This window comes from Ursus americanus, chromosome 14, assembly GCF_024610735.1.
Source record: "Ursus americanus isolate L20-20 chromosome 14, mUrsAme1.1.p, whole genome shotgun sequence".
Classification (NCBI taxonomy): Eukaryota; Metazoa; Chordata; class Mammalia; order Carnivora; family Ursidae; genus Ursus; species Ursus americanus.
The window spans coordinates 64,422,229-64,450,052 of record NC_142140.1 but is presented as its reverse complement, the minus strand read 5'-3'; the positions used below and the strand labels follow the sequence as shown (position 1 = coordinate 64,450,052).

Here is a 27,824-nt window from a genome sequence, read left to right as displayed (position 1 = left end):
CCAAAGAGTTCCCGGCTGCCCCTGGCTGAGCCCCAGCTGCACAGAGAGCCCCTGGCCGTCAGGGAGGGGAGGGGGTTACGCTGTGTATCCGAGGGTTGGAGAAAACAGTTGGTGTCAGCATGAAGATACTACTGGTCGGGGAGGTGATCTCAGGAGGAGCGAGGGTGGGGGTGGCTCCCGGAACTTCTCCCTAAGAGTAGTCATCGGGAGGCAAACCCCCTCTCCTGCTCCATGTTGAGCACCCTTTCCTACGCAAGCCCCTGCCTTGGGTGGGGTGTGGAGGGTAGCATGACGAGAGTTAAAAACAGCCGGAATTGCCTGACTTCAGACACGGACTCTACCAGCTGTGTGATCTTGCAGAACTTACTTAACCTCTCTGTGCCTTAGTTTGCTCCTCTGTAGAACTGCCTGGCAGGTAAAGCAGTTCGGGCAATGGCTGGCACTGTTCTTCTCAGAGCAGAAGGCGGTTCCTTAGCATGTCCCCTGTGTTTGCGGGGAGGGGGATGCCATCGAGGCTCTTGCCGTGCCCAGGAGGCCTTGGGGGGAGGGCAGGCTTTGTCCCGGAGAGAAAATGTCCCCCGGGGGGCGGCACGGGAAACCACACCTGGAGGTTTCCATGGGGAAAGGCTTCTCTACTTGCCCTTCTTTTGGGTTAGATCCTTTCATTCTGGGGGGCTGTCCTGCACATCACGGGACGCTTACCAGCATCCCTGGCCTCTACCCCCTAGGAGCAGCACCCCCTCCCCCCCCATTTTGTAACAACCACAAATGTCTCCACATTTTGTAACAACCACAATGTCTCCATTGGTCTTGCCACATGGCCCCGGGTGGGGGTGGAGTGGTGAGAGAGCAAAATCAGCCCTGGTCGACAGTCCCTGAGTTCACTTCTCGGTGCTGGGAGGTCTCCCTGCAATATCTCTCCTGTTCTGCTTGTCCTCTGTGCTGCACCGCTCGGAGCCAACATCACTCGTTCCCCCACTGTGGGTGCATCCTCAGACCCCGGCCCGTCTCCTCTCTGCGGCCTTCTGTACCTCCCACCCCCTGTCTGCCTCACCCTAACCCTCTTATTACCTAAAACTCGCTCAGATTCCTTCCCCCAAGCCCCAGGCCTTCCTGCCGCCCCAGCACCCATGCTTACCCCAGTGGTAGATTTATCCCAGTCGTGCAGTCACTTAGGTAATTGTTTGCCTTCCTGGCGAAGCTATAAAACCATCGAGGACAGAGACCATTCCATCCGTCTCTGGTCTGCGGTCATTGCACCGAGAAACACTTCTGAGCACCCCTCGGGGGGGCCTGTGCTTGCCAGGGATTAGGGAAACAGCAGGGAAAAGGGTCTCCCTCCCCTTGTGGAGCAGACGGTCTGGCCGATTAAACAGTCGTGAGAAGTGTAATTACAAATGTATGTGTGCAAACTGCTGGAAAGATCTAGCATCGCGCGGGGCACGCTAGAAACATTCGCATGTGTTCATCGGATGAGCGGGCGTTGCACTGAATAAGCAGTGTGGTTGACGGCTTGAGCTCCGCGTGCAGCCCAGCCCAGGTTCAGATTCTTAGCTTCCGTGATCTTCTGTCCCCTCCTGTAAAAAGAAGCCCATGGTACCCAACTCGTGGGGTTGCTGGGATGATGACGTGGGAATGCGTGCAAGGCTCTTGGCGGGGTGGTGGAGGAAGGGCTCCCCAGGAATTCCCAGGGGGCTGGCGGGGTGCAGTTCTTGAGCTGCCCACCAGGGGGTGCAGGGCTTGGAGGAGCATTGGGGAACTCCGTGTGGGCCGGCTGGGAGCAGACATCCCCAAACCAGAGTTGGTAGAGGTGGGGGCAGGCACCCTGGGGCCCTGGCCAGTCCATCCAAGGACCGGTGTCCCCACAAAGTGGTAGAGGCAGTGCCAGGGAAGAGTCCTTATCTTCCCCCTCCCCCTCCCCCAGCCCAGCCAGCTCCCCTTCAGTGGTTGTTACTGGGCCATATGTGGGACCCCTCGCCCCTAGCCCCCAACAGGGTGTTCTAGAAACTAGACATTTGTGTCCACTTCCGAGTACCTCCGTTCCCTCTGGTTCCGTGACCTTAACGCCCAATCTCATGTCATTGTTGATTTGTCATTAGATTTGGTTGACATTTTCACAGACCCCATTATTAAGCAAAATAAGGATGTCCTGTGATCGCCATTTTTTGTCCAAACAAGAACAGCCAGCACGTGAAATAAGGAATATGCAGAACTTTGGAATCCAACCCTTGTTTTCCATGATTCCCCAGGAGACCCACGCGGCAGTGGCTTGTCAAAGCCCCAGTGGGAAACTCCCCCCTGGACACCCCTAGAGTGTGTCAGCCTGAAAAGAGGGTGTGGGGAGACCGTTGCCTGTTGCTAGGCGTCCCTGAGGGGCTGGCCTCCCCCACCGCCCACGGCAGGCTCCTGCAGGCACCAGGAGAAATTCCCCACCCCGGGGGGTCCCTCGGGCCTCCACCTTGACCTTGCTGAAATTCAGTGCTCCCCATCTCCAGCATTCTCTGGGTCCTCCCTGCCCCGGTCTTTCCTACATGCCGTGCTTCCCTCCAGAGTGGACATCTCGGCCTTTCCTTCGACCAGATGTGCGCATCCCGGGGGAGGGGGCTCCTGTCCTTGGCCGGAACTGCAAGAGAGACCCGGGCCCCTGGCAGCCGGGGCAGGATGGGGGGTGATGCACGTGCTCTATAGCTGCCTATGAGCCCCTGAACCCCAAGGTCATGGCTGGGGGCCCGTGGGCCTGAGTTGCTTTGCCACACACAGTGCTGCTGTCGACGCTGTCCTCACTGTTATTCCCATTCACTTTGAATCACGGGCCAACATTTAAACACGGAGATGCTTCCCACAGTCATCCCGATTTTCAGCCCCTCTTGGGTCGTGTCACCTGACAGATGACCCACTGGACTCCTGCCGGCTTGCCAACAGTTAGCAGGAGCGAAGGGGAATCTGCTCGTTAGATCTCCGCAGACCTCACTCCTTCCCAAAGTGGAAGCCGGTCACCCCCACCCAAACTGCAGTTTCTAGGCCGGCAGCCCCTCGCCCGTTTGCACGGCTGCCTCGCACTGGAGTTCGTGGCCTCTGTCCAGAACGCCAGGGTTTTGTGCACAGTTCCTGCCTCGAACATCAGGTGGCTCCCACTTCTGCAGGTGCGGGCTCCGCGGTGAGGCTTACAGACTACAGGGCTCCGGCCTCGCCTCCCCGAGGTGCTCCCACAAAGAACTCCAATGAACAGGCTCCCCAGGAGGGGATCCCAGGCTTGAAGCGACGCCAGCAAGAGCAGTGGCAAAACCATTTCCACCTGGCAGGGAAAGCCGGGACACCGCGGACATGCTTGGGCAGGACAGTCTGAGACAGGCCGTAGGAATGTCTTCACTGCCCTCTCCTGGGCGAGGGCCAGCCTCAAGCACGCAGCCTGCGAGATCGCTTTCAACTCTCTTTGTCCGTGGAATACATCTGGTCATTAAAACGCACACAATACCTCTGGCCGCGTAGTTCCTTTCTCTGGAAGCAGGTGATGTTGTCAGCTTCCAGAAGTATTCTATACATAAGTAACCAAATGCATGCGTATTTTCTCCCTTTCTCTCTCTCTCTGCGCAAATGGTAGCATACTCTAAATACTATTCCACGTCTTGTTTTTTTTCTCCCCCATTTAATAGTAGGACCTGGCACACCTTCCGTATCAACACCTAAGAACTTTCTCCCGGTGTCTTCTGCTGCCCATGCAAATCCCAGAGATGCCCCCCTGTCCCGTGCTCTGTTGAACCGCTCCCCTGCTCCTGGACAGTGGGGTTGTGTTTTTGCTGCAACAGATTGGTCTGAAAGACCGTGCGCATGCGTGACTGCATGCATACGCGGATACCTCTGTAGGGCGTGCTCTTTGAAGGGCAGTCGCTGGTTTGGGGCTCAGGTCGTGTGCGGTTTTGATAGATCCTGTTACACTGCCCTTCAGAGTGCTGGGACCGGTTCCAGTCCCTCTGGGGTGGGCACGAGCGCTCTTGCCCCTCATTTGAAACGCGGGCCCTTAGAGCATCCAACCGGAGACCACGGTGATGCCATGCTCCAGGGGCAGAGCCTTCCCAGCTGCTCCCGGCCCTGCAGGCAAGGCATTTTCTTTCTTGTTCTGTGCCCTGCAGATAAACTGCGTGACGTTCCCTCACCCAGACACGATGCCGGAGCAGCAGCTGCTGAAGCCGACCGAGTGGAGCTATTGTGACTATTTCTGGGTAAGTGTGCCTCAGTTTCCCCCACCGTGGGACCCCACCCGCCCCGCGGATCAAGAGTAGACACCCAGAAGGGGCATGTGAAGGCTCTGGAGCTCAAAGGAGAGGGTCCTCTCCTGTTGAAACCTGGTGGTAGATTTAACATCCGAGGCAGGAATTTTAAGACCGTTTTTGAGTCCAGATCATTCCATAAATCTCGGAGAATCAATAGGCTTTTCATTCAGGGCAACACGGAAGCCCCGGACAGAGCACAGATAAGCGCCGGACTCTTGATCTCCACCCAGGTCTCGCTCTCAGGCTTGTGAGTTCAAGCCCCGCGCTGGGCTCTAGGCTGGGGGCGGAGTCTACTTTAAAGAAAAAGGCTAAGACGGTACATTTTATCTTATGTGTATTTTCCCAGAATTAAATAAGTCTCTTTGGACAAATGCACAGCCCACCTGCTCAGAAACTCTAGCAGTGGCCCTTGGCGGGTGCATTTAAAGTCAGCAATGACTGTCAAAGTGGGATCGCCTCATTCTGGATTTGCATAGCACTGATGGTGGCTCAGCCTTGTGAACATGTGAAAAACCACCGCCTTTAGGAGGCAAAAACCCAACTTTTTCAGGAACAAAATAAAACAAACAGAATAAGAGCTCTTTGTTAAACCACCGTGCGGAATGGGTTGCTACCGTGTTTTGATTTGCTAGCCAAGCCCCAGACAGAAGCGCTCTGTTCTGTTGACAAGTCACTTGTGCTCTCGAAGATACGCAGTGATTCCTGTTGGCCCCGCTGTGTTTCTTCCAAGTCTTGGGGTGGGGGGGTCTGTGCAGGGGCAGCAGGCATCGTGAGGAGGGTTCCGTGGGGCAGCAGAGGCCAGAGTGTATGAGACTCTGCAGGTCCTATGAGCACGCTGGGTTCCGTTCTGTCTGCCGCAGGAAGATGCTGGAATAGGATGTGATATGGTTTAGAAGCAGTGTGCAGGGAGGGCTGGGAGCAGGCCGGGGTGGACGTCCAGGTGCAGGAGCCCAGGAAGGATGGTGGCAGCCACGGAGATGAGGAGAGGTGGCTGAGTTTACAGACGTCATCCCTAAAGAGGGGTGCAGGACGCAGAGCATTCAGGGGAAACTAGCTGGAGCCCTGGGAGTGCGCACCCCGGGAGCTGGACGTCAGCATGCGTGGGGTTTCACGCAGGGGCACTGGGGAGCCTTGGGGCCCTGCCGCTGCCGGCATCCGAGAGAGCGACGTTGGTGCATTCCCGTCCTCATTCGGGCTCTGCCGGGCTCTGCTGCTTACTCTGGGTTTTATTTTCCCGACCACCACCTTTTGCTCTAATGGACATCTCCCTGCTGACATGGTCATTCGAGCCCACCGTTTCTGGCTGGTTTTCCCAAGTGTGGACACATCGCTCAGCACATCTGTCCCAAGTGGGAGGCAGGTTGAGGCTCGGTATTTTGGGGGATCTTTCTTTTGCTTTTATCAAAGTGTACCATTTACACGATGACGTGTACAAATCTCAAACATACTTAGAGAAGCTTTTAATTGGCTGGAGGCGTGTGCCGTGACATGGTGTATGGTGGTGATCTCTCTGTCACAAGAGGCACTAGCAGTGTGGCCCAGCGGGCTTTGCGTCAGGACAGCCGAGGAAAGGGGATCCCACATTGGGGGGGAGTTGGCGAGGGGCTGTCCATAAACTTTTCAAATGCTTGATGATAGAAAGTGGGGTTCTCTCCACACATCACCCACCCCTTTCTGAAATTCCCTTTCCCTAAAACATCTGCTCTGGAAGGGGTCTTGGAGATGCAACCCGGTCCTGTTGTAAAGTGGGGTGCTGGGGGGGGGCACAGCCTAGGATTGGAAGGGCCGGACTGTGTCACCCGGGGCTGAGCTGAGACAAGGACTAGGTCTTTTGGACCTTGGGACAGGGTCCTCACTTATGCACCTGTCTGATATCAAAGGATGCATTTGTAACCCCTTGCATTGAATACCAAAGCATCGGACTCTGGATTCCTAGTGGGGAAGGACGTGGCTGTAGGTGGGCTACCGGCCTGGGGCTGAGAAGTCTCTGAGAGCCGTGTGGGCAGACATCAAGATGAATGTCCTGCAGGGAACGCTGAGCCTAGGGGCTGCCGGGAAGGAGGCAGGCAGGAAGGAGGTATTCAGGTGTCCTTGAGGACGTGTAGGCAAAACAAAAGAAAACATTTAATTTTGGAATTTTGAGAGTGATTGCTTGCAAAATGGATCCAGTACTGAGCTCCCATTTCATTGACTTGGCCATCTTCCCCAGGTCCTGACTTACGTAAAAGTTGACTCATATTAGGTACCATTTACCGAGCTTTTAGTATCTGGCGAGCACTGTGCTAAGCCGTTTCCAGAAGTCGCTTATCCTGAAATGACCACAGGAGGTGGGCGCCGGTATTGCCCAGTTTCACAGATGAAGCAGGTCAGGCTGGACCGAGCAGAGAGCTTGCCCGAGGCTTCCCAGCTGATGGATGTCAACCTTGGCACCCTGCCGTTTTCCACAACTCTGGCCTCCCTGGAATCCGGTCCCTCCCGGAAGCCCCTGTGATCTTGTATGAATGTGTGTGGGAGGGCGCCACTGCCTGACAGGTGCAGGGGACCGACAGGAGACGGGAGGGCTTACGGTTAGGGTCACCTGCCCCCAGGGCTGTCCCAGCGCAGTGTCAGGCCACCAAGACTCCCCAGAGCCTCCAGCCAGCCTCAGCGGCTACACGTTGGAAGCCTTAGGTGTGCTCCTGGCCATGTGCCCTTCTTCCTCTTCTTTCCCAGGTTGGGAGAATTGAGGGCCATGGGCGTGGGGGGCGGGGGGCTGCAGCTACAGGGGCTCAAGCATCAGCAATGCACGTGAAAGCAGGGGACAGCGGGAGAGATGGGAGCTGGGACAGTGGCCACAGCCTCCTTCTTGGGCTGAGGTTCACTCGCCAGCAGCACCCGGGTCCCTTCGGGGACTGCCTTCCCCATGCTCCATTCCCTGTGGCTCTGGGCACCCCTGTCTCCTAACCTCTCGTGCTTCTGTGTCCCTTCTAGGCTGACAAGAAGGACCCCCAAGGCAATGGCACCGTGGCCGGGTTTGAGCTCCTGCTTCAGAAGCAGCTGAAGGGCAAGCAGATGCAGAAGGAAATGTCAGAGTTCATCCGGGAGAGGTGAGGCCCCGGGCCCCTCCCAGCTCCCGCGGGTGCAGACAGCGCCCCCTTGGCCCTGAGCCTGGGGTCGGTGAGTGGCCTGGAGGAGCACTGGTCTCCTGGCACTGGGCCTGGTTGGCACCATGGGGAGCATGAGACCAGGGGACACCAGCTGTGGCTCTTGGGACAGCTCTAACCTGCAGTTGTGTCTCTTTGACCTCTGTGATAGATTTAAGGTTTGGACCAACATTTCTTTTTAATTGGTAGATTTTACATTAAAAGCAGCCTCTCTGGCTTGTCTTGAGAAGGCCGAAATTCTGGCAAGAATGGGTCACACAACAATGGGCTGGAGCCAAATGGCAGCACCCCTTAGAGGGAGCATGAGGTCTGGTTTGCCACAGTCTCCACCGCTCCCTACTGTCTCCCCACATAGACTGCTTACTGCCTCACTTCCCTGCGTGGCCCTCATTGGAAGCACTGTCCCCATGATAACAAAAAGGGAGAATGTTGCCTTGTAATTCATCTTTGAACCCAAACCGTGTCCCAGAGCGGGACATATAGAATGCACTCCCGCATCCTTGCCTTTGGGGAACTCAGGTGAGGTCACTGTGACAGGTGCAGGGGTTCTGATGGTGGTTTTGCCGAAGGATGGTTTGTCTGAACATAAATGAGGAAACAATAAATTCAGCCCGATGGAAACAGGAAAAAGTAAGGAGGAGAAGTTCCTTCTCCACCTCCCACCTTTCAGTCCCTCCAAGTTCTGAGATGTTATAAGTCACATGCTTACCTGCACACACGTGTGCATCCACCCCCCCATGTGTGCACACGCACGTACACACAACTTTCCATCCGGAGTTTCCAGGGCATGCTGGAAATATTTACAGTAAATAGCAATATATTAAAAAAAAATTTTTAATGATAATGTAGTTGTAATTCTTTGGCATTTTAAAGCACCTCTTTTCCTTAGGAGGCCTATTTTCTATTTGTGTAATCAAATCTCTATTTTATGAGCCATTATGCTGGTAGGGAATGGAGAGGACGCGTGGCTCACGTGCGAGCAAACAGTAGCATAAAGCAGGTGGATAGGAAAGTGGCCATAAAATCAGAGTCTGAACGCACGTACCGTGTTGTCCTTTCATAAAAATGTCGTGTTAGCAGATAAACGGAATCTGCCATTTGAGAGCACTCTGGCCTTCCGTGAGGAATGCAGGCTTTTCTCAGGAGGCCTTCCCGAGCCGGGAGAGGCGAGAGGGGAGGTGGCTGTGCTGGGGTCAGGGTTGCCGTGGCCCCGGCATAGGGCAGCTGGGCAGGGCTGGGAGGGGATGCCAGTGCTGGCTCCGGCGACAGGCTGCGTGCCTGGCGTGTGCGGTTGGCGTTGAGGAACTTTGGACGTGTGAAGCGAGGCGTGGTTGGACCTGCTTTCAAGAGAGAGGTGTTGGCCGCGGGCTGGAGGCTGCACACTGGCTGCACATGTCACCCTGGGGAGGGCAGAGCGATGGCAACGGAGTGACAGACCAGAAGAGAGACTCCAGTGGGACCCAGAGCCTGGCCAGAGGAGGCAGTGAGGGCAGAGCCATGAGAGAGGGAACGTGGCTGTGGGTCTCTCAGGGCAAAGCAGAAAATCAGCTTACTCAGAATGTTGCCAGGGGACTCTGTCGGGCCCCCCGGTCCACATCACTGCACCCATGGGCCATCAGCTTCCAAGCTGCCGAAAGCAGGTGCTGCGGCCCCCGGAGTGTCTCTGCGGCCTTCCCGTTTGCCAGCTGATGGGCCTGGGGCTTCGGAGTGGTGGCCCCGGGTGCCCCAGCACGGTCCAGAGGACCACTCAGGTGGTGAGCGTTGCCTTTGACAACACTCTAACACGATGTGCCAGATAACACAGAACACTCCGCAGAGGGCCGCCTGGAAAGTGTGTCAAGGGCCCGCCTGCTGGAAGCGAAATCCAATGCAACTTCCCTCTCTAGGGAAATGGAATCAGCCCCAGCTCGGGGCAGTGCCTGGTTTCCATGGTAATACTTGTGCCCTGCAGGCTTGACAGTTGGAGGCAGGGGGGAGGGGAGGGGGGCTGGGAGGCTGCAGGGGGAGGTGCTGTTCCTGCTTCCCAGGGGCCGTGACCACCTTGGAGGGTCTAGGCCCAGAGTGCTGGGGCCGGAAGGGAAGCAGCACCAGGCGTCCCTGGGGTCCATCACAAGTTAACGTCATGGATCTAAGGGCCTCCCGTGTGTCCAGCCCTGGGCTGGGAGCCGTGTGAATGAGAGCGTTTTTTCACGGCTCGGGAGACAGGTGGAAACATCCTGCGTACAGAGAGGGGACGGAGATTCACACAAGTTCGTCCAGCCAACAGAGATTTGTAAGCACGTGCTGTGGTTGGGTGGAGAGACAAGGGCCTCGACCTCTCAGAGCGTGTGGTCTAGTGGGTTCCTTTCCTTGGTCAGTAAGTGCTAGGGCTGCAGCCCCACAGTCTGGTGCTAGACAGCTGACGTGTTGGGTTTTCTCCCTCGCAGGATAAAGATTGAAGAAGAGTACGCGAAAAACCTAGCTAAGCTCTCTCAGAACTCCTTGGCTGCGCAGGAGGAAGGGTGAGTGGGGAGGACAGTGATGGGAATGGGGAGGAACCACAAATGGCAAAGGGGGATTCCTCCTCACCGATCGCTGATCACTGCACGGTCCCACTGAAATGGGGGAGTCTACACAGACCTGGCTTCGAGTGGGCAAATTCCACATTATCTTCTCTCTTGTGACCAAGGGCCTCCCGCCAGATCCTGGTGTTTGTCAGTACCCCCTCTGCCCTGTGCCCTGGTAGCTGGACACCAGCCCCCAGACACTCACCCCAGTGCCCCACTCTCTGAGATCAGACTGGTGAGACACGGGGGGGGGAGAAGATTCTGGACCCAGGCCCTTGTTTAGAATTCTCTCCCATGGGCCCGAGGCCCAGGATCCCCTCCATCTCCAGCTGCAGCGGTCCAGACCTCCTTGGGTAAGACCTGGGCTGGGGGAGGCTCAGCCCCACCCTCCCAGCCACAGAGGGGTCCCTGGCGGTGGAAGACTTAAGGCTTCTCTGCTCATCTCTTGACAAAGTCTTGCAGCCTGCCATGGGAATGTAAAACGGTGTAGCCACCATGGAAAACAATTTGGCCGTGCCTCGGAGCACTGACCAGGTTTACCGTACAACCCGGCAATTCCGCTCGTAGGTTTAGACCCGGAAGAATTGAGAACACATACTCAAATACATGTACCCGCGTGTTCGTAACAGCACAATCCGATAGCCAAAACGTGCAAACGACCCAAATGTCCATCCAGGGACAGATGGATGACAACTGTGTCCATCCGCACTGGGTTTATGGATAGGTGATGGGATATTATTTTGCCATAAGAAGGGATCCAGTCCTGATCCAGGCCCCCATGGAGATGAACCCCAGAAACATTATCCTGAGTGGAAGAAGTGGGACGAGAAGATTGCATGTCATAGGATTCCTTTTACGTGAAATGTGCACAATAGGCAAAGCCAGAGGCAGAATGAGGCAGGTGGTGGCCGGGGGATCGGGAAATGGAGGGTAACAGCTTCCTGGGTTCGGAGTTTCCTTTCTGGGGTGTATATCCGTCTGCTGGGGCTGCTATCATGGAATCGCACAGACCGGGTAGCTTCCACCACACAAATGTGATTTATCCTGGTTCTGGACGTCCAGGATCACGGTGCCGGCAGGGTTGGTGCCTGGCGAGGGCTGCCTTCTCCCTACGGTCTTCCTCCGCGTGGAGAGAGAACAGGCTCTCTGGAGTCTCTTCTTATAAGGACGTGAATCCTGTTGAATCAGGGGTTTACCCCTTTGACCACATTTGACCTTAATTACTTCCTTAGAGGCCCCATCTCCAAATAACAGCCACACTGGGGTGGGGGTCTTAGGGCTTCAACATATGAATTTGGGGTGGGGGAGCTTAGGGCTTCAACATATGAATTTGGGGTGGGGGAGCTTAGGGCTTCAACATATGAATTTGGGGTGGGGGAGCTTAGGGCTTCAACATATGAATTTGGGAAGGCCACACTGGGGTGCGGGGCTTAGGGCTTCAGCATATGAATTTGGGGGGTCCAAAACGGGGATACAAATGTTTTGGACCGGGAGAGAGGTGTTGGTTCACAATATGGTGAATGTACTGAACGCGCTGGGCTCGTTCTCTTTAAAACAGCTAATTTCACCTAACGTGAATTTTGCCTCTGTCATAAAAACGATCAGACTCGGGAGGGGAGAGTTGGACGGTCCCCTGAGGTCTCCTCCCCAGTGCCTCCCTCCCTCCCGGGGCAGGCTGTGTTGGAACCCCTCCTGCCAGGGGCAGTGAGCCCCGAGGACGGAGGAGGGACCTCCTGTCGTGGGTGGTTGTGGTCGTCAGAGGGCCGCGATGTGCAGTCCAGATCCGCCCGCGCAGCTTGAAGCCTTCAGGGGACCGGCGTGCCAGTCCAATGTGGCTTTCATTCAGGCATCTCTGCGTGGGCTCGCCGTGCGGCCAAAAGGCCGCCTCTCTGTGGTTTGCCACTGACCCGGTGGGCCACGAGGCAGCCCCTGCAAGGCCAGGGGCTCTTCCGCAGAAGTGAGCTCACCCTCGGTGGCCCCCTTCTGCCCTGCGCACTGGGCTGCAAGACAGGAGCGGGAAGGGGGGGGGGGGGAGTCGCCCCTGCGCCCTGGCACGGAGGCTTTCCTGGATATCCCCCTGCCCTGCAAACGCAGTGCTGCTCTCCAGTTTTCCGGCTTCCACCTCCTCGGCCTGGGCTGCTGCCAGGGACACTGCATCCTGCCAACAGGCTCAGCATATGCTCCCAGCTGCACGAGCCAGGACTGCGCCACCATGCCGTGTGCACACATGCGCTTAAAACACCAGCAGCCCAGCACACGCCCGCTCGCATGCATCCACGCCGTGGCCCTGCAACACGGTCGGGAACGCGCACCCTGTCGCGGCTGCACGCAGACGCTCCTCCCAGTGGGCTCCGTCGGGGTGTGTGTGCGTGGGGGTGAACAGGGGGCCCCTCCCCCGCAAGGTGCAGCAGTGCTGTTTTGCATTTACACCCAGCTTTGGGCATTAGCGGGGTGCACATTGCAGGTTTCAAAGCGCAGTGCTAGAGCCCAGCACTTCGGGGCAGCCTGGGAAGGTGCTGGTGGGGGAGGCGGGGGTGTGGCGGGGGGCGGGGCATTGAGCGCCGCGCCCACATTCCATTCCGAGTCTATGTGCGCTGGTGGTATATTCCTTCTTTCGTTTTTCTCGCCTGCGTGGAAAGGAAATGGGATTTGGGGGCTTTCCTCGTTGGTAATGGTCACGGTAGCGTGCATTCCGCTTTGGCGTGACTCAGACTGTGTGTTGCGATGGAAATGTATCTCCGGTTTTATTTCTTTCATTAACCTCTCACCGGATGAAAAAAAAGTCTGTCTTCAAGTGAGAGAATTTCTCAATTGCTTTTTCCCCCTAAATTGTGAAGTGGCTCCAGGGGGCCTGGAGTTCTGGGGTTGGGGGAGCGGGGGCGGAGGGAGGAATGTGCTCGCTCAGACAGGCCCATCTGAGTGTTTGCAGAGACGCCCCCTCCCCCCGACCTGTGAATGCCCAGCCTGCGGGGGCGGGCAGAGGACCTTGTCCTGAGCAGGACACTGGGCTTTTCCTCCTTCCCCACAGCCACACCCAGGTGACATTCTCAGACCACTAAAGCCATCAGGAGGCCAGTTACTGACCATGTGCCCTGCTGACCTTAGGCTCAGACTGGGCCCCAGCCAGGGCCTTTTTGGCTTCTAGGCTCCTGTGTAGCTCGGCTGCAGGGCCAGACCGTCTCTGTCGGCCTTTTTTCGAGGTCCCACTCCTCCCAGGCCTGCGTTTGCGTGGTACCAGCTCTCCCTCCAAATCTGTGACCCATCTTGAGATAATCCCCGTGTATGGGGTCAGGGCAGGGACAAGAGTTCTTTTTTTCCCCCTGTGGGTATACAGTTGCCTCTGACCATTTGTTGAGAAGACCGTCCTCGGTCCCTCACGGAGATGCTTGGCAGCAGGCAGGGCTGTGTGGTACCTTCTGTTTGCGAAGGGCTTCTCCCTGAAAAGGTGGCCGGCCGTCTTCCTTGACCGACCAGCAAGCCTTTGCACTGCCCATCTGTGAACAGGGATGGGTGCCGGGAAGGCACGGGGACAGTGACATGCAGGTGTCAGGGCCTGTCCTACAGCTGCACACCACCTTCCTCTCGCATGTTCCCTGGTTCTCTGAGTTTCCAGATGTCTCTCCAGCCTCTGCCACCCCCTGCCCACTCAGCTCCTGAGATCGTCACTCGGTTGGGGTTGGCTCACGTGGAGACCCGCCGTCTCCCTGGGAAGGGGCCGAGATCTCTGATCGGAGGCCAGTGCGACTGTGTGGGTCTGACGTTCTCTCTCGTGTTGCAGTTCCCTGGGAGAGGCGTGGGCCCAGGTGAAGAAGAGCCTCGCGGATGAAGCAGAAGTCCATCTCAAGTTCTCCGCCAAGGTAAGCCAGCCCCGCGGCCTCTCTGTGTTGGTTGTGCGCAGCCGTGTGCCGCTGAGTGGCTCGCGGTGGTCTCTCTGGTGTGTCCTGTCGGCTCCTTTCCGTGGTCCGTGGTGTAGATAGATTGCCAGTGCGGGGAAGAGAGGGACAAAAGGAACCACTGGCCAGGTGCCCACCGTCTCCCCGTGCGGTAGCATCAGGAGGCATAAATGTCCCGTCAGCAGCTCGGAGAATCGTAGAAGGTTCATAAGTGCTAGTAGTCATAAGTACTTACTACCTTTGTGTTTAATATAATTTGCTAAGTTTATTTATTTTTTATTTTTTTATTTTTTTAAGATTTTATTTATTTATTTGACAGAGAGAGAGACAGCCAGCGAGAGAGGGAACACAAGCAGGGGAAGTGGGAGAGGAAGAAGCAGGCTCATAGCAGAGGAGCCTGATGTGGGGCTCGATCCCACAACGCCGGGATCACGCCCTGAGCCGAAGGCAGACGCTTAACCGCTGTGCCACCCAGGCGCCCCTAATTTGCTAAGTTTAGATCATTGCATTTTTAACACCGGCCATCTTTAACACCCAGCTCACAAAATTCCTACAAATTTAGCATTTGGCTCTTCCGAGCCACCCCAGCACACCTCAGTCCCTTGGGGACCCCCACTCTCCTTCTCAGGCTTTCGGAGGAATATTCGGGCACGTTCTATTTCCTCATGCTCTCGGAAGGGGCTAGACTGTACCACAGGGAGAATCTTTTGGTTTGGTTCGGTTTGTTAGTGTCACACAGTGTCACACTGGGTAACTGACCCTTCTTTCATTTGGTCCTAGAGGCTCTAGCATCATGACCTTGAGGATAGCACGGTTTCTGTCCTGTTCACTCTGCCCTCCGAACCCAGGGCGATGTCTGGGGCACAGCAGATGCTCGATAAATGTTCTCCGAAGTAATGAATGAACAGGACAACTGACTAGCTCCTCCCGACACCCCTGTCTTTTTAAGCCTACTTTTTCTCAGGATTTCTCTGTGTTTCCAAATGTTCTTCTCTTCCCCACTCCCCGGCTCATATCTCCAAATTCCATCTCAGGCTCTTACCTACTCTACAGGGGAAAAAATAAACCCAGTGTCTAAATGAAATAATTCATACTAAAGTATACATGACTGATGGGGCTACCCACTAGCATGGTTACCTTTTAAAGGAAGAGGGACCCCTTGAGAGTAGCACCATTCTCAGTGACCTTTGTCTCCTGGGATCCACACTCTTCCCACTGTCCCCGGTCAGACACAGCGCCTGATAGGGCACTCAGGCAAAACATTTAAACTCTGAGCCGCCTTTTGGGAAGGTAGCATCTCCCAAAAGCGGCTGCTTCTCCCTGACTCCCACACTCCGCGCTCATGGTTCCATCTGTTTTCCAGAGCTTTCCTCATAAGAATCGCCATTCTGGGCTTTGGGGTCCCCCTAAGATGTGCACTGTTGGGGGACAGGAATCCAGCTTTGTACACGTCCAGCCCCACCCTGTGATGGTCCCCGCTGCACATAGGGCAGAATGAAGGGGTCAAATGATTGGGCCCCACGGAGGGGCTCTATAAAGATCTGGGGTGGGAGGAAGAAACTGTTAGAAGCTCCCCGCTTCTGAAGGATGTTACCACCCCGAGATTGGGTTGACTCGTGACTCAGCCATGAGTGAGACTTTCTGGGCTCACAGCGAGCACCCCTAACCCAGCCACCGAGCACTTTGCGGGACATTCGCCAGTCGAGCATGGGGAGGGGGCTCCACGAGGCATCTTTTTTCCTGTCTTGCACAAAGCAGTGAATTATTTTCAAGCTCCTGACTGGGGAGTGTTCCCTTCAGGCCTCCCTTCTCATGTCCCGACCCCAGGGGCTCCTTCCTCTGCGGGGGCAGAAGTCTTTACTGACGAGGGGGAGGGAGGAGGGGGGCTGCCCCGTGTGCAGTAGAGCTGAATTGACACCCTCTGAAAGGTCACCTGCTGGGTCCCCAGGAACCCTGGTGGTCCTTCCTGCTTATCATCAGAACCTTCCGGTTTGACTGTTCCCGGAGTGCTTAGCAGTGACGAAACACTCCAGCCCAGATCCCACCGGTGACGGGCTCTGTCCCACAGGATGTCCGTGGCAGGTCGTGGATTCCGAGGTCACCCACACTTCTGTCTGACGTAGTTGCAAATCAGGAGTTCCCACGACACCCTCCTCATGTTTGATGACTTGCCGAATGGCTCACAGAACTTACAGAAACCCGCACTTAGGTTTACCGGTTTATTCCATACTAAAGGACATCATGAAGGATACAGGCGAACAGCAGGGTGAAGGGGTGCATAGGGCGAGGTCCAGAAGAGTCCTGAGCGCAGGAACGTCTGTCCCCATGGAGCTGGAGTGCTCACCAACCCAAAAGCTCTCTAAACCCTCTGATTTGTAGATTTTTGTAGAATTTTTATCATGTAGGCACGATTGCTTATTAATGCACTTGCTGGGTCCCCTTCCCTCCCCAGGGGATGGAGGAGAAGCTGAAAGTCTCAAGCTTCTAGTCATGGCTTAGGCTTTCTGATGACCCAGCCCCCCTCCTGAAGCTCTCCAGGAGACCCCCAAGGTCACCTCATTAGAACAGAAGATGCTCCTGTCATCTAAGAAATGGCAAGGGGTTTAGGAGTTCTGTGTCAGGGACCAGGGTCAGAGACCAAATATTAGCACGAAAGACGCTCCTAGCCCCCTGTGCTACTTTGGAGATGACAACGCTTTCAGGAGTTCTAGCGGGCAGGTGGGGACAAAGACCAAAATACGTATTTGTTGTATCCGGGTATTCCAGTGGGTAAGCATTCTAGAAGCTTCTGTGCAGGGAGTAACTCCTTTCCGTTGGTTTTATCAACCACCATACCAGTCAGCGTCTGCATTTCCCAAATGAGGGGGCTCAGAAAGGCTCCATCACTGCTCGTGGTCACACAGCCTCAGGCTCTGTTCTGGAGGAAGGTGAGGGCAAGACTCAGTCAATTGGCGACTTGCCCCCCAGACCTTCTTTCTGGGCAGACCAGTGGCATTTAAAGTACAAAGGACTTCACCATGCAGCTGATGGGGGGGAGCTTGTGATGAATGTTCACGAAAACCAGATGTTCGATGAGCACTTTGCTGCCTCCAGCCTGTCCGTCCGTGTTGGTGGCCTTAGGAAACCTGAGTAGCAGCCCCGTGGGGGGACGGTGATTCCTCGAAGGCAAAGGGGCTCCGAGGATTTATTCATCTGCGTGGAATCACATGGCTCTGTATGACCGAAACTCATTTTAGCATCTGCTTCCAGGGGGGCTCGTTGAAATTCCACTCTGAATGTTCCGGGTCGGGGGTAAGAGCTCTTTAAGGAATGCAATTTCGTTAGGGCAATCTTTCAGGCTTTGCTCGTCTCCTGGTTCCAGCCGCCGTTCGTGGCAACAGGCTGTGAAAGAAATAAGATTGCTGTATGCAAAGGAGGTGATAGCTGGCTTCAGCTGAGGAAGGGAAAACAGAAAAATTCTTTCTGATGGAAGGGAAGTCTAATCATGCAGGAGAGGCCGTGCATGCAGATGGGAGATTTTGGGGGGGGGGGGGGCAGTGGGAGTCAAGCGATGTGAGTTTTATGTCCGTGCTTTCCCTAACAAGCTGTGACCTGGGACGAGTCTTCGCATCTCTAGGCTTCCTTTTTTTTTTTTTTTTTTTTTTCATGGGTGGAATGAAGAGTTTGGATCAGATCAGTGACTTGAAGCTTCTTTGGCTGGGACCCCCAGTCACACATTTTCCATGGGCAGCCAGAACACGCAGGCGTCCGCACCCAGATAGTCATGTACAGATACTCACACACGTGCATCGCCAAGACAAACGTTTCCCAAAGGTGCCCTTGTCCTTCTACCTAAAATGCACCCTGGTGGGCGCCTGGGTGGCGCAGCGGTTAAAGCGTCTGCCTTCGGCTCAGGGCGTGATCCCGGCGTTATGGGATCGAGCCCCACATCAGGCTCCTCCGCTATGAGCCTGCTTCTTCCTCTCCCACTCCCCCGCTTGTGTTCCCTCTCTCGCTGGCTGTCTCTCTCTCTCTGTCAAATAAATAAATAAATAAATCTTTAAAAAAATAAAAATAAAATAAAATGCACCCTGGTGCTCTCTGTTTCTCATCCGAAAGTTGGTCCCGACCCTGCGCTGATGCTAAGCTAATTTCACAAGTCTCCGGCCAGTTCAGGAGGTCACGAGGACAAGCGTCCAGGAAGGCCTTCTGTCCCTGGGCAAAGATACTCAGCCCTTAAGAACAAATAGAAAAGGACACCCGGCCAGTGTTCTTAAAGAAACAACTAGTCTTTTAAAAGCACTTAAGCTACAGGAGAATCCAGGGTTCGCTGTCTATGGGATTGCATGCCTGGGGCAGCAAGTAGCATTTTGTTTCCAGAAAGTCATTTGGAATCTGGGGGACACATGTTGGGGTATTGGCAGGTTCTTGGGCCCTTCCCCAGACCACAGAACCTGGCGCTGGGACCCAGGAATCCTGACTGTTGAAAAGACCCTCTGGGTAGCTCCGGGGCACATGGAAGTCTGGAAGTCAACTCACTTCCTAGGCTCTCGGAAAGTGACCCCCGAGTTACCGAGTCAACAGCCTAAGTTCACCCTCATCGCCTGCCCCCCCATCCCCTGATCAGGAACAGGTTCCCACATCAGCTAAGTGATGCCACTCCTCCGCCAACACCTGATCTATATGGAAAAGGGACCTGCGTGTTCTGGGCAGCTCCCAAGTGTGTAGCATCCTGCACGCTGCCACCAGGTGGGAGTATTTTCCTACGCAAGGCAAGTTCTTGGGCTCAGAGAAATAGGAGGCATTTACAACTCACATTAGGGGGAGGGGGGTGTTTGAATGACTTGCCCCCTATTAGCCTTTGAAGGTCATCCAACGACAAAGGCGTCCACCTCTCTCCCAGGCATTGGGCACTGAAGATTTTGTCATTCTTCCACATAGTCGAAGGGGCACCCACCCCACGTCTGCTCTGACCAGAGGCTGTGGACACAGTGGGGCAAAGCCAGCAGGGCTTCTGCCCTCTCAGAGCTCATAATCACTTGTATTTGGTGGTTTAGAACTACAAACACTGAGGTCTTGGGGTCTCCAGAGAAAAACGTAATGTAGCAAGAGCCTGGTGAGGAGGAAGAGAGAGAAGTCCTAGAACCCGTGTTGGGAGGTCCCATATTCAGGAAGGTTCAGCTGTGCTTCCCAAAGGTTCTCTGGGAGCAGGTGCAGGCCGAGGGACCCTGGAAGGCTGTCGGGGGGGGCCACAGGAGGCCGAGCCGGGGGGGCCTCTGGGAGGTCGAGCCGGGGGGGCTCTGGAGGCTGAGCCGGGGGGTTCCAGGAGGCTGAGTCTGAGAGCCCAGGCCAGCTGGGCTCTGGGCTGCTCACCCGGCTCAGACCGCATTAGGCCCACACTGATCTGTAAAAGCTCTCCTTCCAAAGGGAGTGGAGTAGGGAAAAGAGAAAACATAAAAGAGCAGGAAAGAGCTTGAAAAACCAGAGCCGCTCTGGGCTTCGGGAGTACGAGGCCAGCTCCCTCCGGTCAGGGGGAGACGTACCTGCCTCCACGCAGGCTGGAGAGGTGAGCTTCTCCCGGCCTCGGGCAGTTCCCACCATGGCTTCCTTGAACTTTGAACCGTGTCCAGACCGTCCTTGTAGCCTCGGGCCCCTGGCCCATAGCAGTTGTTCAGCAAATAGAACTGACCTGAGCTCATCTCATTAAATGGCACGCATGTGGCAGTCACAGTGCCCAGTGCTTGGGACATGGAGACGGTGGCTTGGCTTCTGCCCCCAGAACAATCCCAGTTTGGAAAGTAAGCGGCGTCAGCTCAGGACCTGAGCAAAGTCCTATGAGCAGCAGTGGGCGCCTGGAGGAGGCAGGAGGCAGCCGACAAAGGGCTCGGAAAGGCTTGGACACTAAGCCCTCAGTCCGTTGGTGTGAATCCTGGGGTCTAGCCAGCTCAGGTGACCCCCCAACCCGAAACCTGACACGTGGCCCCTTGTGTCTTCCCTCCTGTCGGGGTGGCCAGGCCTCTTCCCGGCCCCACCCTCACCTGTGGAGTGAGGAAGAGTGCCCCCCCCACCCCCCCGCCGCTGACATCCTGGGTCCTGAGCGTGTCCCCCCCACTCTCCTTCACAGCTGCACAGCGAGGTGGAGAAGCCCCTGATGAACTTCCGAGAGAACTTCAAGAAGGACATGAAGAAGTGTGACCACCACATCGCCGATCTCCGCAAGCAGCTGGCCAGCCGCTACGCCGCGGTGGAGAAGGTGGGGGGCCCGGGAGGCCGGGGGGGCCGGGCCTGCTGGCGGGGGGGGCGGGCTGGGCCCCAGCAGGGCTCCGCGTGCCAAGGCAGAGGCCTCCGTCCCCGGGGGGCGTGATTGGGGTGGGGATGGGGGGCGTGCCAGCCTCCAGCCCACACGGGAGGACCCCCCACCCCCAGCCCACCCCAGCTGAAGGGAAGGTAGGAGATGCTTCTCCGGGGCACTCGGGTCACCGCCAGAGGGCCGGGAGGGGATAGAGTGGGGCTCCCTCAGGCACGGGAGGTGAGGTACCCCATCCTTCTGGTCCACACGTGGCCCTTTTTCTGGGCCTTACTGGGCAGAATCCATCCTAACTGAGTCACTCCCCTGCCAGAGGCTTGGGAGGTCTGACCTGGCTGGGAGCTGCTGCTGACCCCAGTGCCTTGGGCAGGGGTGCGGGACAGGGGGCACATACCGTGGCAGGCACCCCACACCCTGCCCGCTGCCACCATCAAAGCGCCCCTCTGGCCCCAGAACGGGGTGGCTGCTGGGAAAACAGGTCCACGAACACGGGGAGAGGAGAGGACTCCTACCCAGCAAAGGGGAGGCCGGGCCACGTACCCCGCGGGGCCATCCTGGCTCGGGGCCCCGTGAGCAGCTTCCCTGTGTCGTTGGACCCCAGGCCCGGAAGGCCCTCACGGAGCGGCAGAGGGACCTGGAGGTGAAGACCCAGCAGCTGGAGATCAAGCTGAGCAATAAGACGGAGGAGGACATCAAGAAGGCGCGGAGGAAGTCTACGCAGGCTGGTGAGCGGGGCCGCGGGCGCCCTGCCTCTCCGCTCCCCACCCGGGCCCCAGGGGCGCAGAAGGCGGAGGCCTGGGAGGTGGGGTCCCCACGAAGGTGCAGCCCGCGGACCAGGCTGCGGTGGGGGGCCGTGGCACTGTGTCCAGGCGCTGCCGGGGGGCGGGGGGCTGCCCTGGACCTCGGGCCCGGGGGGGGGGGGGGGGGGCACAAACTCATCCACGCGCCCAGAGCTCAGGGCTCCTGTCCCTGCGTCCCCAACGAGCGATGCTCCCGGGGCTGGCCTCTGACGATGGGGGGGGGGGGGCCCTCCCCCAAGGAGTCTGACATTTTGTTCCGTGAAAGAACCAGAGTTCAGATTCTCTTGCAAAGATTTTTCCCCCAGTGAGTCGGTTTCTGCCTCCACCTTGTGGTAAAAATTAGCCGGTGCACAAGGAGGAGGAGGAAGGCCCGTTAGAACCAGTAAAAAAAAAAAAAAAAAACCATAGTCCCTATTTCTTCAGAAAGTCCCAAGTTGAAGGGCACGCAAGGACAATGCTGTTTATCGCTTTCTGGGACTAAAGCGTGTGCTGTCATTAGGGTCTGGATCCGATGGTCTCCGAGTCCTTCTCACCTGAATTTCTGGTGAACCGGGCACAGTTAACTCATTATAGAACGATGCAGCCACTGTCTGGACGTGACGACACGGTGGTGGAGAAATCGTCACAAAGCAGTGTGACATAAACACGACACTTGATTGAAAAATCTTATAATGCACGGCGATAACCGGATCCAGAAATAGAAGGCGTAATATTTTTTTTTAAGATTTTTATTTATTTATTCGACAGAGATAGAGACAGCCAGCGAGAGAGGGAACACAAGCAGGGGGAGTGGGAGAGGAAGAAGCAGGCTCATAGCAGAGGAGCCTGACGTGGGGCTCGATCCCATAACGCCGGGATCACGCCCTGAGCCGAAGGCAGACGCCTAACGACTGAGCCACCCAGGCGCCCCTAGTGTTTGAATTCTTAACAATGTTTCTTAACATTTAAATGTATACACATTAGATCGTCGTCTTTTCTATGTCCTTCCTGAACTTATATTTTTATCGATACTCCTTCGCGATAGCTCTGTTCCGTCACCTGTCTGTTTATTTGCCCATCCATTCCCGTCCGTAAGACTTTCTAAATGGGTGAATGGCGTCCACATGAGCTGCGACTGGACCTGAATTTATTTCGTGATTCTCCTGATTGACTTTCGTAGGGCTTTGAGATGCTGGTGGGTGTTCGGCGATGTTGTCAGTGTAACGGCGTGTATGTGAGACTCAGTCCGCGGGGGAGAGAACGTAGATGTGAGTTTCTGGGTCAGAGTGTTGTGTTTGGATGGCTGGTTCCGGAGTGTTCTCCAGAAAGGGGTCTCCATCAGGGGCACGTGAAGATGCCCGTTCCCTAAACTCTGGTCAGCACTGCGTGAGATCAGACTTTGACATCCTAGCTGTCTGGTGAGAAACACTATTTTGTTGGCAATTTACGTTTCGTTTGGAGTGAATTTGAGCTTTTTTTTTTTAAGATTTTATTTATTTATTGGACAGAGAGAGACAGCCAGCGAGAGAGGGAACACAGGCAGGGGGAGTGGGAGAGGGAAGAGCAGGCTTCCTGCTGAGCGGGGTGCCCGATGCGGGGCTCGATCCCAGGACCTTGGGATCATACCCTGAGCCGAAGGCAGATGCTTAATGACTGAGCCACCCAGGTTCCCCTGAATTTAAGCTTTTTAAAAATAGACTTCTGTATGTCATCTGTGACTTTTTTCTGGGAACTGATGAACTCCTATCTTCTCTGTTTTTCTTATTCTGACAGATTGGTGAAGATTAATTACATGTGAGGAAAATTAACGTTCTGTGGTTTGAATTGCAAATATTTTTCCCAGGTTGCCATTTATCATTTAATTTTTTTTCCTGTATAGTTCCTTCTCCTCCCTCTCTCTCTGGCTTATTTTCTTCCTGAATTTTTTTGTAGAACGGTCTTTGCCCCTAAGTTCTGGGTTTTGTGACTGACTTAGAAAGATTTTCCTTTCTCAATGTATTTTATATCTTTTTTTTTTTTTAAGATTTTCTTACTTATTCGACAGAGATAGAGACAGCCAGCGAGAGAGGGAACGCAAGCAGGGGGAGTGGGAGAGGAAGAAGCAGGCTCATAGCGGAGGAGCCCGATGTGGGGCTCGATCCCATAACACCGGGATCACGCCCTGAGCCGAAGGCAGACGCTTAACCGCTGTGCCACCCAGGCGCCCCTCTCAATGTATTTTGATTACTTTTCTTCTTTGGCCTCGGGTTTAAGAAATAAATACGTACCTATGTGACCCACCAAGTGTTTATTTGAACTCACACCACTGCTTTTTGCCGTGTTCCTCAAGGTCTGATTTTTGTGTGTGTGTTCGTTTCTTCCGTATCCTAGATATTTTGCTGTCCCTCTCGTATTCTAGTTAATTGGTTCTTTGTTTTCATTTCTCCTGTGTTCTAGTTATTTTGCTATTTCGTTTCTCTCTCACTCTAGATAGTCTTGCTATTCGTGGTTTCTAATCAATTTCTGCCAAATTCAGAAAACATGACATTTTCACGACCTAGGGCTTTGCCCCCTTTGGTTTCTGGTCTTCCCGTTTGTGTCTCGGTGCGTTGCGTGGTCGTCAGAAAACACAGTCTCTTATCCCTACCGTTGGAATTAGGTTGTGATGGAAGTGACTCGTCCTTGTCCTTGGATCTAACCGTGAAAAGTTCTACCTTTCCGAAACGCTTTCTGTGTGCCGAGCGCCCAGCCCCATGCCTCCGAGCATCCACGTCCAAGCCCCTGGTCCTCCTGCAGGGAGGTATTTCTGTACCCTTCACGGGTGAGGAGGCGGATGGATGACAGACGGTGACAGACAGGTGACAGATAGTCACAGAGTGCTGGGACCCAGAATCCCACCGTCTTCTTCCAAAGACACTGCTTGTCCCCGTGTTGCTGGACGGCCCGTAACGCAGAAGATGCCGGCACTTTTTCCCTCCCTGTCCCTCCTTTCCCTTCCCTCCCTCGTCTGTCCCAAAGCCACTGGAAGGGAGCGCGTCTGGACCCTCAAGGGGCTTGATCACATTTTGTCATCATTACTGTCACCCTAGCTTGTGTTACTGTTGAACCAACTCTACCAAGCACTAGACAGGTATCGACCTACTTTATCTTTGCCATGACTCCGTGAAGATACTGTTGCTCTCCCATTTTATAGGCGATAAGCCTGAGGCACAGGCAGGTTAACTGTCCACGATCGATCGCACAGCTACTAGACAGTGGAGCTGGTAGGACCGCCCAGATAGTCTGGGTCCAGAACCCGAGTCCTTAATTCGTTCTGTTCAGAAGGGTCCCCTCGGGCTGGCTTCGTGGAGAGAAGACCCCGTCTCCTACAGCTACCCGATTTCCAGAGCACTTTCTCGAGATCGGGATCAGCAAAGAGGACTGTGGGAGTTTGAGTATCCGTACGTTTGTAGGGTGACGCGGACCCCCGCCTCGTTGGTCAGGCACGGGCTCCTGGTGGGAATGTATTTGCACGTACTTTCTTCTCTCCAGGTCAGTCCTTTCTTAGGATCAGGGACCCTTTCCCTGGCGGTGGATCAAGTGCCCTTGGTTGGGTTCTGTTTCTCGGGCTCCTCTCCGGGCTAGCGATGTAGTCCAGTGGAGGGGGTACTGAGCTGGGCCCTTGGTCATGGGGACGCGAGTCTCCCCGATTTCTTTCACTTCTGTTTCAGAATACACACGAGCCGAGGGATGTGGTTAGAGGAATAGCTTTGAATCCGCCGGCATGACTAGAATGAGAGTGAATCGGTTAGCTTGGGGTTGGCTTATGCGTCTTTCCCTTCGCGAACACAGACCATGATTCTGCTGATCCGAAAACCAGGGTTCCTGGTGCTGGTACACTTTAGTGATGTGTGCAAATGCCATGCGGTTGGTTTCCTTTCTAATTGCAAAATGTTTCAAATGTCCCTGCCGTTCCGGGAAATAACCTACCAGCCGTCACGATTGGAGAGTTAGGTTTATTTCACATCTCTCTGTTTTATGAAATCAAACGCCGTGAGAAGGGCTCCTTCCCTCCCACCCACCCTCTCTGTTTCCCTAAGTGGCCACTGTCCCGGGATTGGGGTGTAATGTGCCAGTGCGTGTGAGTGACCATAGACCACCAGACACGTTATTTGGTGTTTCGGAATTATATTCCAGCATGTGTATGCACACACGTGTGCCCGCACACTTGGGACTTCCAGACTTTTCTTCTTGAACTCTTAGCTACTTCTAGGTTGCTTATGACACGTGTTTTAACCGAGGAGGACTCTCCAGTGTCACGTGACACTGCTCTCTCTAGAGAGGGGAGCATTTCTTGGGCTCATGGTAGGATTGGGGGGCTCCTAAGAGCACCCCCATATACACACTGAGAAACCCTCATCCTGAATTCTTGGTATCTGGGGTCAAAGCTCAGATGGACAGTCCTGATGCGGGGTTGCCCCCTTTTCCTTCACGCTGCTCCCCCCCCTCCATTTCCCAGCGGCCTCCACGACCCAGGGAGAAGAGAGGCCATGGGGCGCAGGGGGGCAGGGCAGCCGTGGGGAGCAGGGGACAGAGTGCGATGGTGGCTGGTGGTCTTTTCCAGGAGATGACCTCATGCGCTGTGTGGACCTGTACAACCAAGCCCAGTCCAAGTGGTTCGAAGAGATGGTGACCACCACACTGGTGAGGGGACAGAGACGTGTGAGCTTGTCAATGCAGGGGCTGGCGGGATGCTGGCGGGCATGCGGGGGATGGGGTGGAGGTGGCCACAGAGCCGGTCACTAGATCATCTCTACCGCTGAGGTCGAGACCTTGACTCTGGGCCAGCCTGTGTGGATTCAGATCTGGCTTTGGCCCTTCGAGCTGTGTGAACACTGGCAAGGGCTGGGTCTTACTGTATCCTCTTTGACTGTCCCCTTCAGGGGTCAGGGTCAACCAGAGATGCCCTCAAGCAAATGTGCATTGGGGCCTTTAGGACAAATAGCCAAGTCACAGGAAGTGTGACCCTCCCACCCCCAGAAGGGTTGCCCGTCCTCGATAGAGGACACATACGGAGTGAGGTTGGGGTAGCTGTTCAGGAGAAATGGGAGTAGAGGCCTCTGACCAAGGGGTGCAGGGAATAGGCATCAGACCCCCGTTTTTGTCTTCCTATTTTTTAAAAAATTTTCTTATTTGAGAGAGAGAGTACAGTGGGTAGGGACAGAGGGAGAGAGAGAGAATCGCAAGTGGACTCCACGCTGAGCGCGAAGCCGGACGTGGGGCTCAATCCCACGACCCTGAGATCCAGACCTGAGCCGAAACCAAGAGTCGGAACCGATGGGGCCCCCCAGGCGCCTCCTGAGTATTTCTTATGAAGGGACAGTGTCTCCTCCTCAGTGAGCACCTGTTGGGTTGGCCAGTGAGGTGTGCTTGGCACTGGGGCCATTGGGTTGGACGAGAAAGGAGGCCTGGCACCAGGTCCCGACTGCATTGTCCCACTGCCCAAAGCTACCCTCGTCCATCCGGCACAGGACAGACGAACTCTCTGCGTGCCCAGGTGTCAGCCCACCAGAGCAGATTAGAGCCCTCCCCCAGGGACAGTGACCTAGTCTTCCTCCTGCTTAAGCTCCTGATTAAACCCCCCACTTTACCCTTCTTCCCAGTTAATCACCTGGGCTGTGACCTAGTTGTGCACAGAAGAGCAGTCTGATCCCCTAAATTCCAAAGATGCAGAACCGTCTAGAAACCAAAGGACAAACCCTTTCTCTTCCACTTGACCATGGCCATCTGACTCCTACCCCCCCCCTCACTCCCGCTTCCCCTGGCCGAGTCTCTAGTCTGCACTTTAGAATTAGATGGAGAGAGGAAAGGAGGCTGCTTGGCAGAGGCCCAGGGACAAAGCCCCAAGAGTCCGAGGCACAGAATCTCTACATGTGACCCCTGTGTGCACCCCATCGGGGAACTGGGGCCGGGGCTGCCCTGGGGCAGAATCCGGACTCTGGTTCGAACCCCACTTCTCCCATAATGCTTTGGGCAAGTGATGTTACAGATAAGAACCTTTCTCTAAATGACCGAGAACAACTAAGTAACGCGTGGGAAGCTGTCCGCTCCCACCGCGCCCAGCAGAGCTGGATTCAGGAAACAGCGGCTGCTGGGTCACCACCTCCCCCTCCCCGCGAGACGCTGGGCGAGTTCAGCCCCCGAGGGTCCGCTGGGACCCGCTGGGAGCAGGCAGTGCCTTGCGTTTTGCAGACAGCGTGGGCCGGGCCCCACGAGGTGGGAGGGTCCCCGCGTGCAGGGCGCAGGCTCAGGGCTGTCTGGTCTCCGCCTGGGCAGGAGCTGGAGCGGCTGGAGGTGGAGAGGGTGGAGATGATCCGGCAGCACCTGTGTCAGTACACGCAGCTGCGGCACGAGACGGACATGTTCAACCAAAGCGTGAGTCGCCTGCCCTGGGCCCAGGCCGGTAGGACCCCCAGGGGGTGGGGGTGGGGGAGCCGGGGCCAGAGGAGAGCCACCTGACGCTGGGGAGCGGCGGGCTGAGTAGCCCGTCTGAATGAATCTGTCCCGAAGGGGGCAGGTGCTTGGGCCTGTGGGCCCCCCCTTGGGATAGGCTTACAGACATCCTGGACATCGCGTGAATCCATCCCAAGCACGTGCGACAGAGACGCGCGTGAGCTCTCAGCCCGAGGAGAAAGAAGGTCCTGACAGTTAAAATAGCTGAGCCCTTATTGCCTCCCCTGGCGAATTTCTTACCAAAAAATAAATAATCCAGAAACATCCAAAGTCCCTAAAGCTAACGTTCCGTTGGCCCTGTTCTGGGACGGTCAGGGTGGGGACAGACGGAGGAGGCGGCCCCAGGCTGGGGACGGAGTGCCCTGAGCAGAGTGGGGCTGAGAGCCCGGGGCTCCCCGCTCTTGCAGCCCTGCGCACGGCTGTCCCTCACAGGGG

The 27,824-nt window shown here is 55.7% G+C and overlaps 1 protein-coding gene across 5 annotated transcripts in view; it reads left to right on the top strand.

The window, feature by feature from the left end:
* The window catches only part of GAS7 (growth arrest specific 7), a 200,048-nt gene that overhangs the window by 165,955 nt on the left and 6,269 nt on the right, over positions 1–27,824 (top strand). For all 5 annotated transcript variants that reach the window (XM_045797240.2, XM_045797244.2, XM_045797242.2 and 2 more), the window contains 8 exons: positions 4,131–4,220; positions 7,242–7,357; positions 9,841–9,915; positions 13,739–13,817; positions 19,957–20,085; positions 20,741–20,864; positions 25,501–25,580; positions 27,213–27,311. In XM_045797240.2, the coding sequence (XP_045653196.1) occupies positions 4,131–4,220; positions 7,242–7,357; positions 9,841–9,915; positions 13,739–13,817; positions 19,957–20,085; positions 20,741–20,864; positions 25,501–25,580; positions 27,213–27,311 (792 nt within the window). The remainder of the gene's footprint in view (positions 1–4,130; positions 4,221–7,241; positions 7,358–9,840; positions 9,916–13,738; positions 13,818–19,956; positions 20,086–20,740; positions 20,865–25,500; positions 25,581–27,212; positions 27,312–27,824) is intronic.